The sequence below is a fragment of the Artibeus jamaicensis genome, unplaced genomic scaffold (assembly GCF_021234435.1).
Source record: "Artibeus jamaicensis isolate MK-2021 breed Jamaican fruit bat unplaced genomic scaffold, CSHL_Jam_final contig_432, whole genome shotgun sequence".
NCBI classification, from domain to species: domain Eukaryota; kingdom Metazoa; phylum Chordata; class Mammalia; order Chiroptera; family Phyllostomidae; genus Artibeus; species Artibeus jamaicensis.
In genome coordinates this window covers 15,841,141-15,857,686 of record NW_026521828.1, presented here as the reverse complement: position 1 = coordinate 15,857,686, position 16,546 = coordinate 15,841,141, and the positions used below count along the sequence as shown (strand labels likewise).

At 43.1% G+C, this 16,546-nt stretch overlaps 1 protein-coding gene across 3 annotated transcripts in view; it reads right to left on the bottom strand.

Annotated features, from left to right (window-relative positions):
- Nucleotides 1-2,254: 2,254 nt before the first annotated feature.
- PPP2R2B (protein phosphatase 2 regulatory subunit Bbeta) overlaps nt 2,255-16,546 on the bottom strand; it is a 291,119-nt gene continuing 276,827 nt past the window's right edge. The window contains exons 8-10 of one of the 3 annotated variants that reach the window (XM_053665949.1): nt 13,373-13,542; nt 5,535-5,626; nt 2,255-3,023 (exon numbers count right to left, since the gene is read on the bottom strand). In XM_053665949.1, coding sequence (XP_053521924.1) covers nt 2,744-3,023; nt 5,535-5,626; nt 13,373-13,542 — 542 coding nt within the window. In that variant the 3' untranslated portion in view covers nt 2,255-2,743. The remainder of the gene's footprint in view (nt 3,024-5,534; nt 5,627-13,372; nt 13,543-16,546) is intronic. The other 2 variants (XM_053665951.1, XM_053665950.1) reach the window with 2 other exon arrangements.

The window sequence follows — 16,546 nt, the reverse complement described above, 5'->3', positions numbered from 1 at the left end:
CAGCTTCTAAGTAGCTGCCGGTGTCAGCTGGGAAAGGAACTGACTTCTAGATGCCACTCACTAAGCAAATCACCAGCACTGGGCGGAAGGAGATGGTGACTGTAAACTGCCCCCAGTGGTCCCTGGCACAGAGCAGGGAACTGGTGAAGTGTGGGGGTGGTTACTGCCACCTGGGGCCTGAGCTCATTGGTTCCGGTGTGTCCTCTGCACAGCGTAAAGGCGAGGAGGGCTACTCTGGGGTCTTTGGCAAATTCTTCCCACTCTGGATCTCCCTGTACATCTGTGCTGAGGGTGGTGGACTAGTGTATGGGCTCTTTTGGGGGTCCACAGATAGACTGCAGAGGGCCTGTGGACCCATTAAATCCTGGCCACTCTCATTCATGTATGTGTTCTGGAAGCATTCTTAACTCCAGTATGTGAAGGACCACTGTCCACTGAGACTCTCTGATGTCTGTGTAACTTAAATGATCTGTGATGTCAGCTCTTTAGGGTCCCGTTTGAGAAGTATGTTGCTGGTGTTCACAAAATGAGTGTAGGTGGTGCATGGGTGCATGTTTGTTATATGCATGGTTATGTGTTTAATGTTAGAAGAAATAACTGGTACATTAAAACTGGTATTTCCTAAATAGTATTTTTTTTGAGGAGGCAATAGGTGCCCTGGATAAATGTTAAATGAGCAATTTAACATTTGCTCATTTGTACAAAGGTGGGTTGACATTCAAGTTTGAGAAACCACGACTGGACCCAATTCCCAAGTGGTACCCCAGGAGTTGAATCTCAGTGGAGCAAAGGCCACTGAGGGAGGTGACAGGGAACTTAGGACAATGACCCCCTGGTCTTCATGTATCCTGGTTTTACAGCTCTCTCTGAGAGAAGTTTCTGACCCTCTTACAGGTCTCCCCCAGGAAATTTGCCCCAATCAGTCTGAAAACCCTGCTCAGAGAGGCCACCTGGGCTGCTCCGTGTGCATGGCTGGCACAGAGGATCTCTCTGCAGGGAAGATTAGAAATGCTGGGAAGAAAGTCCTGTCTTCAGCTGCATGCTTGTTCCATTTTGAGATGTACTTTTTCATATTTTAATGTTTCTCAAATTGGGCTACATCTTACAAAATTTCAGTAGAGTAGATAGTTACTTCCCTGACCCAAAACTGTTATTAAATGGTTAGTAGCTTAGCATTGGGATATGGTTCTTTTACTACTTTGTTCTCTCCTCCAAAACAAATTACACTTGAAAGCTAGGACTTGTAATAAATATACAAACTGAAAGTTTCTCTGAAAAAGGAAAATTCTCATTTCAAATAATTTCCCTACCTATTAAATGGAAGTTTGGGGAAATGAGGTACTATGACAGGTACCATGGACACTGAGCCCAGACCGAGCTTTCTGGTACCTCCCACCTCCTCCCCAAGGCTCCTCTTCAAATTTATCTGCCCTTTGAATTCATTGTGTCACCTGCTTAGAGGTGTGGCATGTAGAACCTTCTGGAATTTTTAAGTCTGAATCTTCCACTTGGGGGAAGGATGAACCAATCTCCAGAGGTTCAAGCAGACTTCACCCCAACATCAAAGCTTCCCTATTCCTCCCACCCTCCACCATATTCCATTTTTGCAGGAAGAGAGCCCTCTGGTCTGTTTTTCCAGATGGCAAGCTTGGGGAGCATTAGAAGTGCTCGATTAGACTTTACGAATCAGCATTTTCATTGGCTGTGTTTGTTCTAGCTATAGTGGAGATGGGTGGATTGTTACTTTTGGTTACCAAACCCAGCAAGAGGGAAGGGGCCTGTTCAGGAGACACACCAAAAAAGGGCAGGCCAACCTTGCTTAGGTTGCCAAATAATAAACAACTGGGACTCGACCTTTAAAAGTCAGTGGAATAAGCTTGAAAAGGGTGAAGAGAAAAAATGAGGGGACATGTAAGTAGAGGATTACAGGGAGCCATTTAAAATGACAAAAAGCAAGAGTAACAGAGCAGCAGATGGAATCTGGCCCCATGTGGCCTTGCCAAGCTAACTCTGAGAAGCGCCGTGTGGAAAGGGGTCTCCTTTTGTCCCCTGAAGTGTTCATGGTGTTTCCTAGCCAAGTTCTCAGGCTGTTTCTATGGCACTTTCGAAAAAAAAAAAAAAGTGCAGGGATGTTGATGTGGTCTTTACCTTCTCATTCTGCATGCCCTTTCACAGCCTCGTAAGATAAATCTCCTTGGCTCAAATGAAATTGTTAAAAAGAAAATGGCCAGCCAAAAAAAGTTCTCTGGGGCAGGAGATGCTGAGTTCTGGTTTTTCACAAAACAAGGAGCATTTCTTTAAGAGTAGAGTAAATGGTGTTTATTTTTTGTTGAATTTTTCAATCAAAGGGAATTGCTTAATTAAAAAAAAACATATTTTTTTTTGCTTTAAATACTACAGACAACCTCATTTCATCTCAGCAGACACCTAGAAATAAAACACTGGAACCACCAGAGAAAACGGGGCAATAAAAGAATGAGAAATTCAGGTCAACTATGGAAGAATTACTGTTAGCTGGCAGCTCTCAATTCTAAACAGAAGTATCCTGGGACCTATTGGCTTAGACAGAAGTTTCTTGGAACTGGGGATCTGGGAAAGTTGGACTCCTTTTAATTCTATCCCACTTGCTTTCCATGTAGGTAAATTAAAGTCAATGCATCAAATGAAGACCCAAAGAAACATTTAAAAATATGTTGGACTAGTATCAGTATGTGAAATTATTAAATAATAATAACTTGTCCTCCTAGTTAACCTTGTCCTGGAATATATATAGGTTATTTGTGGCTGCCACTGCGATAATATTTTCTGAAGGATGCCAAGCTGTATGCAAGATCTTTTTGCTAAAGTCCAGACTGTCGACACTGATCTCGTCTTTCCTCCGCTTGCCTCCCACGCACACTTTCCGTGGCTTCAGAATAGCTCGAGGTTTGCTGTTTTCCCTTGAGGCCTCCAGAGTAACGTCACGCTTGGTGTTTCGGTCAAACATCCTGAAGAAGTTGTTGTAAGAGCCGGTCATGATGACACTGAAAGGCAGAGAGGAAACAGGAAGCCACTGAGTGCTATGGAGAAGGGCAGCAAAACATCTCTGTGGTGTCTTTCTAGAGCAAACACAGCCCCTCTGTGGCCTGTTTATGGTACCATATATTTTATTAAAAACAAATAACCAAACATTCTATAGTGGGACTACTGACTTTCTTTGGAGTCAGAGCAACAAGCCCTTGGGCTGGGCTTGGAAACAAGGATCCTGATGACCCTTCTTGTTAATTACTTTTGTTCTGTGGATTCCTTCTGGTTCTGGGCTCACTAAAGAAGTGGTTTGAATGAGCTCTGCCCCACCTACCCAGTGCAAGAGATTGTGAGGCTGGAGCAAGGTTAGGGAAGCAGGAGCGCCTTGAAAACAATGATGCATTGTATGTGTGTTTCAGGCTGACCTAAAATGCGGGACAAATGCTGGCAGTATGGCTCACTGCCCTGGGCACATCCTCCTGCTGCTGAGCACCAGCTCTGAATTCAGCCTTTTCAGAAAATTTATCTGAAAAATGGATGTCATCATGGTCTCACTTGGGAAGACAGTAACCAAATTCACATTTTGAAAAGATTTGGAATGGGGAAGTAAGATTTCCTAGTGGACTGATGGACGGTTTCTGCATTATGCAAGTTATCCATTCTTGGGCATATCTACAATTGGTCAGGAGAGCAGTGACTGCCAAAAGCCTCTGGAAGCAAGGGACTGAATCTTGAATGGTGACAATTTGGATGTGGTGACAGGCTGCAGGGAGGTGGTGCTCCTGGTTTAACATTCCTTGGTGGCTGCCCTCCGAGAAGCTGCTAAAGCTCTGACAGTCTGGTCAGGATGGCACAGCCCAGCATCTCATCACTTTCTGTGATTTGTGTGTGTGACAAGACTGGACCACAGGGAAGGGTAAGCTTTGGGGTACCCTGTCAACTGTGCCAAGCAAAGTCATCAAGGGTTGGAGGTTGTTGCTCTGGCCCAGGAAGCCAGTGCATCTGTGTTGCAGAGTGAACTGTTATTGCCATGTCTGGCAGGGGGCTGGGTGCTTTACCTCTGACACTTATTTCAGCTTCAGTTATCCCCTGGAGGAGATTTACATATAAGAACTGAGGAAACTGGTGCAGTGTCACGCTGTTGGTGACAGAGTTGGGCCTCTGGCCCATGTCTGCCCATTGTGCCACCTGGCCTCACTGCTTCCCACACACAAGTTTGCTTCCCCCAGCCAGGGCCTGGCTTGCTCTTAAACAGTAAGAGAAGGTCTTTGTAGGGAAAATAAATGTCCTCAACCTTATCTGGCCCAAGAATAACATTTTTCAAATGAGATATTATTGACAGAAAGTCGATCTAAGGGTTCAAACTCAAAACTCGTTACTCTTGTCTCTACTGCTGACTGTGTACAAGCTTGGGCAGGTATTACACCTTGTCAAGCCTCAGTTTCCTCACCTATAAAATGGGATGATGACAATGGCCCTGTTGGATCACCATCAGGATTAAATAACAATGTGTGCTGGTACATAATAGGGGCTTAATAAATGCAGTGTTTGAATCTAGGCTAAGACAGAGGGGGAGTGAGAGCAATGACAACCAACACAAATAATAATATCTATAATTAACAATAAGCAATAAATAATAAAATAACAGGGCTGGAGCTAGCTTCTTTTCTCTGTGGGGGCTTCTATTCATACATCACATCACAATTGCTTTGCTCCTTCCTTCCCCATCCTGTACTGACTGGGTGGTGCGACTTGGGTCCTCTGCCACATGATTCCTCCCAGGCCTGCTGAGTAGAGGGCTCTCTGGTTCATGGACAAAGAATGCAAAACAAGAGGCTGAGACAGCCTGCTCTCACTAAAGGCTTGGATCTCTGAATGCTTTGCCATGACTGAATTTCCATGCTTCCGAGCACCGCTGTATTGGTAGGGCCGCTGCCATCCAGGACCAGCCCCTGGTAGCCCATGCCGAGTTCTCCGGAAAGTCAGAGAATCATCTGTATTTGTCAAACTCAGAAAGAACTATTGGGAGGTAATATGATGTATTGTTGAAATCAAAGGCCTTAAAACAGTTATAAATCATGTTGAGGGAATGTGATAGATGAGGCCATCTAGAATTCAGCTAAGGAACCACTGGGGCCTTTGGCCAAGTCTACACTTGTGGCTTTAAGAAATAATTGTTGATCTAAAAAATTTGCAGCCATATAAACTCTGCATGCTGGAAGTTTCTGGTGGATTATTACTGATCCAAATTTTTGGCATGTTGGCCTACCTCACTCCACGGTTGTCCTATGTGTACAACATAGGATTTTCCTGTTGATGTCAAATGGTCAGCTGCACTTGTACCATTTCCCCTTCTTTTCAGGCCTGACCACAGGGTCATCTAGTGACCATACAAGGCATCTCTGCCAGGCCTTAGAACCTGACCTTGACCTCCCTTTGGCTGCACCCCACTGAAAATAAACCACCCAAGGCCTCTGCCAGGAGAGCCCCCACCTTTGGAAGGCTCCCAGCCACAGAGCCCTTTTTACCTGTCAGACCCATTCCAAACACACTCGAACTTATCAAAAATGCAGTCGTTTTCATAGAGGGAGCACAATTTGCTGCGGAGGTAGTCATGAACCTGAGGAAGAAATACATTGACAGGGCCAGTTATTTCAGAAAATGATGATTTCTGTGAATATTCCCTCTTTTCATGTGAGATGTTAATTCTTTCAGTGTAAATGTACGTTGATCCAGATGGTCCCCGTCTGAATCCAGGCTTGGCCCTTTCCAGCTGTGGGGTGCTAGGGTGGTCGGTGAGCTGCTTATATGGCTAGATGATGCAAACAAGCATACACAGGTGCACAGTGGCCCAGAGCAGGGCCCATCAAGGGGCAGATTCCTATCATAAACAGGTATCAGAGGACACCATTCAGGCAACAAATATGTACTGAATGACTGCTATGTGCTTGGGAGGGAGCAGTGAACAAAATACCCTTGCCATGCTACCCAATGTGGGGCAGATGACCAGTTCATATGGGCCCTTTGTTCTGAGGACAAGAAAGAAACTTCTCACAGAGCACCCCTGAGTGTGCTGTGTTGTGACATGTCAGAGGGTGAGGGCAACGGCAGGCAGACCAGGGATTACCGGGATGGTAGATAATCACTTGGACTAGGGCGAGAGCTGTGGTAGCACAAAGTGATTGGATTCTTGGCATGTTTGAGAGATAATTGATAGAACTTATGGATCAACTATGGAATGAGGAGAGAAAAGTAGGTGTCAAGGGTGGCTCATGAATCTTTCTCTGGAGGAAGTGGAAGGTGGAGTTGCCATGCTCATGTCTGGATCAGATGATTTGGGGGTGTCTGTGTGAGAGGGCTGTGGAGTGCATGCTGATGTGGGAGGTGGTGTCCCAGAGCATGTGGCAGCTCTCCCCTGGCTGTTTTTATTTTTCAGCAAAATATGGAGCAAGGTTATCAGCTGAGAGATGGGGGAGGGAACGGGATGGTTGGGAAGCTGCACAGAATTGCTAGGGGGCACAGAGGGCCCCTTGAAATAGCTGGATATGAATTTTAATGAGACTGGTTAGTGTGGCTTGGTGTTTTTCTCCAGCTACAGTTAAGCAACTCAGGTGTGGATGCTGAATAAGCAGCTGAATAAGGCTCAGAGGGCAGTACCCTGGGCTCAGTTGTTCTCTGACAATAAGCCTTCCTGAGCCTAGTAGGAGAGAGTGGTAATAATAAGTGTACACAGTATGCTAGCTTGTTGTTATTAGCAAGGTACTTTATCCATAAAATCTCATTTCATCTCTAAAACCATCTTAGGATGCAGGGACTGTAATTTGCATCATTTTAATGAAGCACTAACTGCTGGGTATGATGTCATGTGGCCATGATCACACAGGAAAGAAACTGACAGAATGGGAACCAAACACAGTGTTTGGGTTCTGGAGTACCCACTCTTGACAGCTCTAGCAATCTGCCTTCCCCACTTGTTCTGCCTCATGAGCCTCACCTTACAGGGGGGTCTCAGTCCTACAGAGAAGCTGTGGTAATGAACTGAGATGAGGCCAGAGGAAGCCAGAACTGGGTGAAGGTAGAGGGATGCTAGGAAAAGCCTTGTTTCACTTTGTTTAGATTTAGAGTGATGGTTCAATCTCCCTTTTCTTGCAGCTGAGGCCCCTTCTCCTCTCTCGACTCCAGAGTTTACTGACCTCACAAACTCAGATGTGTGCTTAATACTGGACGAAGAAGGTAAGACTCATTCCATGTTGTATCATATGTTTGGGGTATTTAAAAGCTGAGTTGTTGGACAGTATATTTTTAACTCTGCAAATTAATCTCCTCCAGTTGGCTCTCTTGTTCCCCCATGGTCCTGGGCCTTGCCAGGGCATCTGCTCCAGTGCTGTGGTGACAAGGACATCGTCTGTGGCAGTGCTCCTGGTGGGGGTGGGGGATGCAGGGGTGAGGCTATGTTCTGCACTTCCTCTCTCTGCTATAAATGAATTCACTCTTCTTCCTTTCCTACCACCTTTTGGGTATCCTGGAAGTGTTTCAGAAGGCCATTTCTGTTTGTAGAGGTGAAAACCTTGGGTGGTTGTTAAGAGCCACTCAAGTGGGCCAATGCTGATCTTGACCAGGAGCCATATAGTAAATACATATGCTTTGTGGCCCATCTGGCCTGTTACAACCATTCAGCTCTGCCCTTGTGATAGAGAAGTAGCCACAGGTAATATGGTACTACATAAACAAGTGAGCAGAGGTTGTGTTGCAGTAAAACTTTATTTATGATAAGAGGTGGCTACAGACAGAACTGGCCTCTGGATCATAGTGTTGTTTGCCCCTGGTCTTGACTATTTTGCTCCCCCCACCCCCAAAACAGCAGACTATTTTCTTGGGAGAAGTAGATGGAGTTAAGAACATGAATTGAGGTGTGAGCCTTTCTTCTGGTGGTTGGAAGGTGTTGACCTCAAGAATTTGTCTCATTTCTAGAAAAAAGGTCTGATTCTGGCCTTTTCTTGCCTCTATCACCAACTTGTTTCTGGCCTGTGTGTAATGAAGGTGGAGAGGGAGAGCAGTTGAAGGGGAAGGATGCCAAGTTGGCAGAGAGTCCAGTGGGCACTGGGCACCAAATGAGTTACCAGGTCCTCCAGCTCTCTTCCTGTTGAGGGAGAAGACAAACAATATAGATTCTTAGCTTTATCTTCCTCTCTTCCTTCCTCTTACCTGGCACAGAGCACTTTTAAGGCAAGGCACAGTGGTGAGTATTCTAAGGAGGCAGTAATAAGTTGTGAAAACCCTTGGTTAAGCAGGTTTCTATAATGCAGTGCTTCTCAGAGTCCCACGGTGGTCCAGGAATTATAAAATGTAAGAGAGGGATAGAATGTTCTTTGACTTCATGATGATCACCTAGCTTTCTTTTTTGTAGAAGTACCAAATAATGTATTTAAAATAATTAGGATTTTGACAGGCAGGGAGAAGACTGAGCAGTGCAGCTTCTTAAGGCCTGACCCAGGCTGCTCTCTTAGTGATGAACCTCTCCTGATTCCTCACCATTCATCTTTAGCATTGTGCTTATAAAAACACCACAGGTAAGTAGCAAGTGTCAAAATGTGCATGCTTTGGAAGTGTGGGCTTATTAGCAGGAGCCACACCCACCAAAAACTCCATAAATAATTCTTTTAAAAAATGTATTTTTCAATTATAGTTGGCATGCAATATTATATTAGTTCCGGGTATACAACATTGTGATTAGACATTTATATATCTTATGAAGTGACCACCCTGATAAATCTAGTACCCAACTGACACCACACATAGTTATTGAAATACTACTGACTGTATTTCCTATGATGTTCCTTATGACCCTATGACTATCCATAAATTCCTGAAGGATGAAAATCAGGCAGGATTCAGGGGAAAACCTGGTTTGAACCATGATTTCCTCCTCTCCAGCACTGAAGTTCTGGGAGCTCCTGCCTGCCTCTCATTGAAGACTCTGAAGGAAAAGAACATTTACTACAAAGGTATGCTGCATTTATGTTCTCTTATTAAAAATCTTAGGCAAACAAGATGCACCTGTCTCCGTCAGAGGTGAGAATAAGGTAAGACACATACATGAAAACTGTCTAGAAAACAGAGCAAGAGTGAACTTAAAACACATCCTATTTGAGGCTTCTCTCTTCATGTTCCAAAGGTTCTTTCTTTTCTGTGTTCCTATTGGCTTGTGTTTGGCTTTTTCAGCTAAGTTGAGTCTCATCACACAATGGTTCTCAGTTATGTACTTAACTCATGAGGCCTAGCAAGACTAAACTATTCTTTGGTTCTTATATTTCAGGGGTTGACAAATTTTTCCCATAAAGGGTCAGAGAGAATTTTAGGTTTTGTGGGCCACATGGCCTCTGTCACAGACACGTGACTTGGCCACAGCAGTACAGGGTATGACTGAATGTGGCTGTTTCAATCAAACTTTATTTACAAAAAGGCAGAGGGGGGGCTGGATTGGGCCCATGAGTCACCATTTGCCAGCCCCTGTTTAATAGGAAACCTTATAAAGAGCTAATCATATTAAAGTCCACAGCTTCTTATTTGTTGAAACAACACTGAGCTCAGCTGAAGCTCACTGAGCTCAACACTGAGCTCACCTAGCAGGAGCATTCCCCATCTTCCAGCCCAGGGAAGGCATTAGTAATTCATGGTGGGACTCTTGCCCACAGGACCAGGACTCAGTCTTTCTCAACAGTGTTCTAGTCAGTCAGTCAGCACTTATTTACCACCTTTGATACAGTATATAAATTTAACTAACTTGCTTTAACATAGCTATCTAAAGTTAAAAGAAAATTTGGCAATATTTCAATACATGTGCTCTGATACCTATTTCTTAGTGTATGGCAAAGTAGATTTTCAACTCTACCACTAGCTAAATGTGGTTTGAGAAACTTGATCTTAAAATGCTGATTATTCCAAGTCCCTGCTAGCTAACTGTGTTCTAAAAGCCCTCCCCTAAAATGAAAGGACCAATTCTGCTCACCACTGTGTCACCTAAATCTACTTTTCCCTAATCAAGGCTATCCAGCAGGCCACACCTCTGCCACTGCCACCCGTAAACCAGTTCAGGTTCCCGCTGCCTTCGCTTTCTTGTGTGAACAATGGATGCTTGGTCTGTACAGCTGGAAGACGACCCTCATGATAGCTGTAGCCTGGGGGTAAAGATGAAGGACTGTGAGTGAGAACTTGGGGCTGTGGAGTTGGACCCTTAAGTCTGAGTATGCTTTGGGGGACAGTAAGATCCCCCAAAATAGGGGATGCTCTTTGAACCTCAGGGGTAACCATATGTGGTCAACTACATATGTGGTCTTGAATTCTGGCTCCCAGACCTCTTTATAGCTGCCTCTGGAACTCAGTTGGTCATCGAAGTCCTTGGTGTCCTCAACCTCCTCTCTGCATTTTCCTTCTTCTGATTGAAAGATCTGCTTTTCCTGAGGCTACTCGTGTGGTGAATGCACTTTTGTTCTCCTTGACAGGGTGAGCTCCTTTGTATTCTAGAAAACTGTTCCTGTCTGTAGTCCTCAGCTCCTTGGAGTCATGCCAACAAACTCAGCTTGCTGATACCCATCCTTTTTACAGGCATCAAAAATTCTGAGCCCTTCTGCCTCATTCCTTGAAGCAATTCTAGCACCTTGCTCTCTTTTCTGTCATTATCCCTGCCATCATTCTTTAGTGATTCTAACACCCTGGTCTCTCAGTTACTTGGCCTCATTATTTTCAACGAATGTTGTCTTTTGCTTCTCTGGTCATATGGTTACTCCTGTAACTGTATCCCTTTAAAAAGTAATTCTCTATTGCTACTCCCTGATTTAATAATTCTTCAAATCCATTGGTCTGACCACTTTCCTCTATCTGTTATTTTTCTCTTTACCTATCTTAGCTTTAGTGGTCCATCATTCCAATCACTCCATATTATATACCTTCAACAAGCTTGCCTTTCTCTTTCTTTCCATTGTACTCATTTGGCAAAACCCCATCGCTGGTTAAATTTCACTTTCTGCCCTTCCCTACCTGCACCATGCACGTGAATGTAGCTGGGAAGAAATGCACAATCACAATATCACTTTAGGTCAATAATATGAACCTCAAGTGGAGCCCTGGGCAACCCTATATTTCCCTAGTCAGTTCACTCTCTTTGATGAGTATTTTAAACTCTTCCTCCTCACCCAGCTGATGACCTTCATTTTACTGAAAAAAAAATCAACATAAGAAGAAACTCTCTATATGTTCCAATCGCATAATTCACAAACCTTCTGCACCTGTAACTACATACTCTTCTTCCTTTGATGAATGAATTGTCCATCTTCCTATGTAAAGCTGATTCTGCAATGGACTTGTTTTCCTCAAGAACTGTTCCTTTAGCTATTTCCCTCTCCACTGGCTATTCCTTATCAGGATAAAACTTCCTTAAGCCCATATCCTATTTTTCTGTTCCCCTTCAGAACGAAATTGTTATCTGTACTCACTATGTTTATATCTTCTATTCACAGTCTGTCTTGAACCCACTCCAGATAGACATTTGTCCATCACCTCACCTATTCCTCTTTCACTGAGGTTACCAAGAATCTCAACATTAACTAAATCCAATAGTCAAGTCTCAACCCTTTATCTCATTCAGCAACAGCATTTGGCAGTTGATGAGTCCCTGCTCCTTGGGACAACTTCTTTACTTGGCTTCTAGGACATTCCTTCTTAGTTTTTGTTTTACCTGACTAGCCAATTATTTCCAAGCTCTTGTGACAAATCCACCTCTCTACCCAACATGGAAACACTGGGGTGCTAGTCCCAAACCTGTTCTTTTCTCTTGGCTAGATCCATCCAGATTCACACCGAGTTGTCTACCTCCCATTTCTGGATATTGAGCCAATTAAACATGTCCAAAACCAGAGTCTCAATGTCCTCATCCATGGAATGGCAACTCAACTTTGCTCAAGATAAACTCCTTGGGAGTGATTCTTGGTACTACTTTTCCTCTTACATCCCGAAGAAAATCCTATTGGCCTTACCGTGGAAATATATCAAGACTGGCCACCTCCATTGCTAATACTGTCATCTAAGCTACTAACACTGACACCCCTTGCCAGAATGCTGCAATAACTTCCTAACTATTCTGTCTCCTCCCAAATATCCCTTATAGTCTCTCCTCCTTAGCACAGCCAGACTATTTATTTTAAAATGTTAGTTGATGATAAAAATGTTCCAGACTTAGATAGTGGTGATGGTTTCACAACTTTGGGCATGTATTGTACACTACAAAATGGTGAATATTATGGTATGTACATTCTATCTCAAAAGAAATATGTAAACCAAATTCCTCTGTCTAGAATTTCCCTACTTCTTTTCATCTAACTCAAGACATCTTAAAATAAGACTAGTTTATTCCTGCCTCTTGACCTTTGTTTTCATTGTACACTTGCCTGGAATTAGCTTCCTCAAGTCCTTTCCACCTAATCTTCCTCTTTATAAAACAAACCAAGCATTCTAAACAATGCCTTCTTCTTTGTCCTTTTGTCAGTAAGTCTACAAACCACCCGGGTGATTCTTAAGCCCAAAACCTCCACAAAGTCTTTCTGACTCCTCTCTCCCCTACACCTCCCAGACTCTCCATCCTCCCTCCCTCCCTATCTCCACCATTCCAGCACAACTGGCCACCATCGCCCCCTCCCTAAATTCCTTCAAACTGTTTGCCAAAGCACACTGTGAAACTCATGGTAAAAACAAAAATTCCTAATGCCATTTCCTGTGTAAGACTTAATAGCTCTTCATTGTATCCAGCCTGAAGACAAACAAACTAACCTAACCTACTCTAACCAGGGCCTCCATCTCCAAGCTCTTCCTTCTGGCCCTCTGTTCCATGTTCCAGGAGTAAAGAACTCCTTTATGAATACACCACATTTCTCTTGATTCCAGGCCTGTCAACATACTATTGTAAGAGTACAACTTTGCTGGCTAGTTCACAGTTGTCAAGACTTGGCTGAAGGGTCACTTCTTCAGGAAAGTCTATCTTACCACAGTGGCCCTCAGTGTCATCTTTCATCACTGCACGTTCAGTGCCCTGCTGGTCACCTCCCTTCTCTACCAGACTGTCAGCTCCAGGAGAGAAGGACCATGTCTGTCTGGCTCCCCTCTGAGTCCAAGTTATCCGCTGCACAGCAAGTGCTCAGGAGATAAGGATTAAGCTCCAGCCCCTCCCTATGTGCCCTCATCTTAAACCCAATGTCACCCACAGGCTGTACCATTTTGGTGTTTCTATGTTGTAATGAGCCTTTGTAGGCAGAGGCTGACTTGGAAGCCCACAAAGGAAGTGTGCAATACACCCATGAGTGGGGGTGGTCTGTACCTGGTAAGTCTCGATGGGGCGGCTTTCCATGTTGAGATCCCAGACTTTCACGGTCAGATAGTCCCTGGTCATGATATACCTCCCACTGTGGCTGAACTTCACATCCGAAATTGAAGAGATAATTTCAGAGAAAAATGACCTGTTGCTTGGATCTTCTGGCTCTTCAAAAACTGCAGAACCAAAGCAACACAAGACAAATTGAGCACATTCTTATCAACAGACTCTAACGTGTTTGGGCCAGCTAGAAAGCTGGTGGTCCAACTTGGAGTAGGGCTGGTATCTGCAGTATGTAAGTTGCTCACAAAGAGCCATCAGTGGGAAAAGCTGTTACTGGTTTCTGTATTCTTACCCATCCAGTCATCTGGCGCTGACCATTTCTAAGTTCCAAGTCTATGACCTAACTCGGTTTCACAGTTAGGTCACAGTTAGGTCACAGAAACGCCCTTGTTTCTGGATGTTATATACCAAAACCCGGACTCAGCTTAGATGGTTGAATGAAATTTGTATACCATAAAATGTACTCATTTAAAGCTTATATAGTTCAGTGGTTTTTAGGATAACCACATAACCATGTAACCACCACCACACTCTAAATTTAGAGTATTTTCATTCACCCCCTCAAAAAAGCCCCATATCCATCAGCAGTTGCCTCCATCCCCTAACCCTATAGCCCTCAGCCACCACTAATGTATTTATTTTATGGTTCTGTGACATTACCTATTCTGGACATTTCACATTAAGTGGTCTTTTGCGTCTGACTTCATTTACTTAGCATCCTGTTTTCAAGGTTCAGCCTCGTTGTAGTGTGTGTCATTGCCACATTTCTGTTAAGGGCTCAGTCACACTCCATTGTATGGGTATGCCACACTCTTTACCAATTTGTTAGTTTATAGAAACCTGGGTTGTTTCTACTTTTTGGCTTCTGTGAATATTCATGTACAAGCTTTTATGTGGACATACACTTTTGTATCTCCTGGATCACAGTGTTTGACAATGGGGCTTCACTGCCAGGCTGCCATTTACTAGTTGTGGGACCTTGGGCAAGTCCCTTAACTATAGTGTGCCTCAGTTTCATTAGCAAACTGCAGTGAAAATGTCTTTTGTATACTGGGTGGGGCTAAAGTAGGTTTACAGTTGTTTGTATGAAAAGTACAATAATAAATAATAGTAACACAAGAATAAACTATGTTTTGCACACTCACAACTGTAAAAGTCTATGTTGGCCCCACCCAGTATAGGGTCCATGTGCTCTGATACTTCTCCTCTCTCTCGGTAGCTTCGGCTCTGCAATCTGACATCAAGCCTGCCATAAGCTACCTTTCCTCATCTTTCTACCTTGATTTTTACTTCTTTGGTTCAATTTTAAGGTATAGAATATATCTTGATGTTTCCATTTCTGTGCTCTGTCTGATCTTTCCTTTTTCATCAAGTTCTGCTTAATTCAAATGCCTCGTCTTTTACATATTATTTTAGCCCCAAATAATCTTTTCTTTTTTCTGAAGCTCCATCATACTTGGTCTGGCTCCTTCATTTAGTGTGTGCTCAGGGACTCTCACAATGAAACTATAATTTCTCACATTATTATTTAATAATGCATGGCTTTGTCTCATCTCAACTAGGATGTGAGCTTGAAGGTAGAATTTTGGTTTTTCTTATCTTTGAACTGAGAGTTCTAAGCACAAATATTTAGCAAATATTTGTTGCTTGATTGGAACCAAAGCTAGATAAATTAATGAATTCTCTGCCTCCTGAGTGCAGAGCATATATGATGTCAAGCTATACAAATCTGCCAATATGTAATAATTTTTAACCCCCAACTATGGCAATTGAGAATGGTCTACTTAATAAGTGTTTAGTTGAGCCTAAAAGTATGACACCAAACCTGCCTGCAGACTCCTGAGTTAGCTTGTCCTCCAGAGCTTCCTCTTTCCTGCCTGCTCAGTGCACTCCTGGTATCAAAGTCCATATGGAAAACCTAATAATACAGAGTCTCCTTTCAAATCTTGCTAAATTAAACCACCATCTGACCCAAAACCACTTCTTTTCATAGAACCATTTAAGAGAACAAAACAACTGATCAATCAGAACTGAACTTGAGAATTAAAGAAACCCACTGAAACAGAAAAACCTGAGCTCATTCTAGTCTCTGACCCAATGTCTCAGTCAGTGGCCCCTATCTTTTGTATTTTGATCAAGCGTTAATGAAGGCCCTGACCTGGATTCTGATTGGTATTCTCATAGTTGAGAACTACATTTTCACATTCATTTGGACTTTAAGGTAATTTCATTAGGACTGGGGAGTTAGAAACATCAAGCACACCCCATGCAAATCATGTCTTAATAGACAGGCTTAGTCACCTGATATGGGAGCAGCAAGGATAGCTTGAGGCAGTAAGTGGGAGGGGCTTAAACTGCTCTGGAGTGCCTCAGTTCCTGCTTCTGTCACTTACCAGTGGTTGACCTTTTCTTTACTACCCTAAAATATAGTTTTCCCAGCTGTAGAAAGGGGGTGCATGTGGCCCAGCACATATGCTTGGCACATGGTAGGTTCTCAACAACTGTTAGTTGCTATTTTTACCATCACTAGCATGCACTGCTTTTGTATTGGCCAATTCCATTTCATTCATCAGGAATTTTAAGACTTTGGGACCTAAGACTGCAGAACCTATGGACTATTTAAATCACATAAAGAATGTTTACAAAGAATCTCTTCTCCAAACACTCGGCTTATAGGGGGCCAATGTAGGAACGTTGTAAAGCCTCAAAATGACACTACCCCCTCGAGTATGAAAGTGAAATAAGACAATTCTTTAATCACTCTATCACTAATTAAACATATCCTGTCCTGTGTCCCACATAGGATAACACACCAGTACAGCACTTTGTAGTTCATGACATGTCTATGCCTATCCAAGTTTTAATATAAACTGCATGAATTCTCTTCATTCATTCAGCAACATTTAATAGTGTTAATAGTTATTATACTACCTATGTGAAGCTTATTATATTCTAGACCATGTCCTTTACATATTCTGTCTCATTTAATCCTTGTAACAATATTATTGAATGGGATTGATAGTTTCTTATTTTACAGATGTGGAAAACTAAGGCACAGAGAGGTTTTTTGTGTTTTTTTTTTTTAAGATTTTATTTATTTCTTTAGAGGGGAAGGAA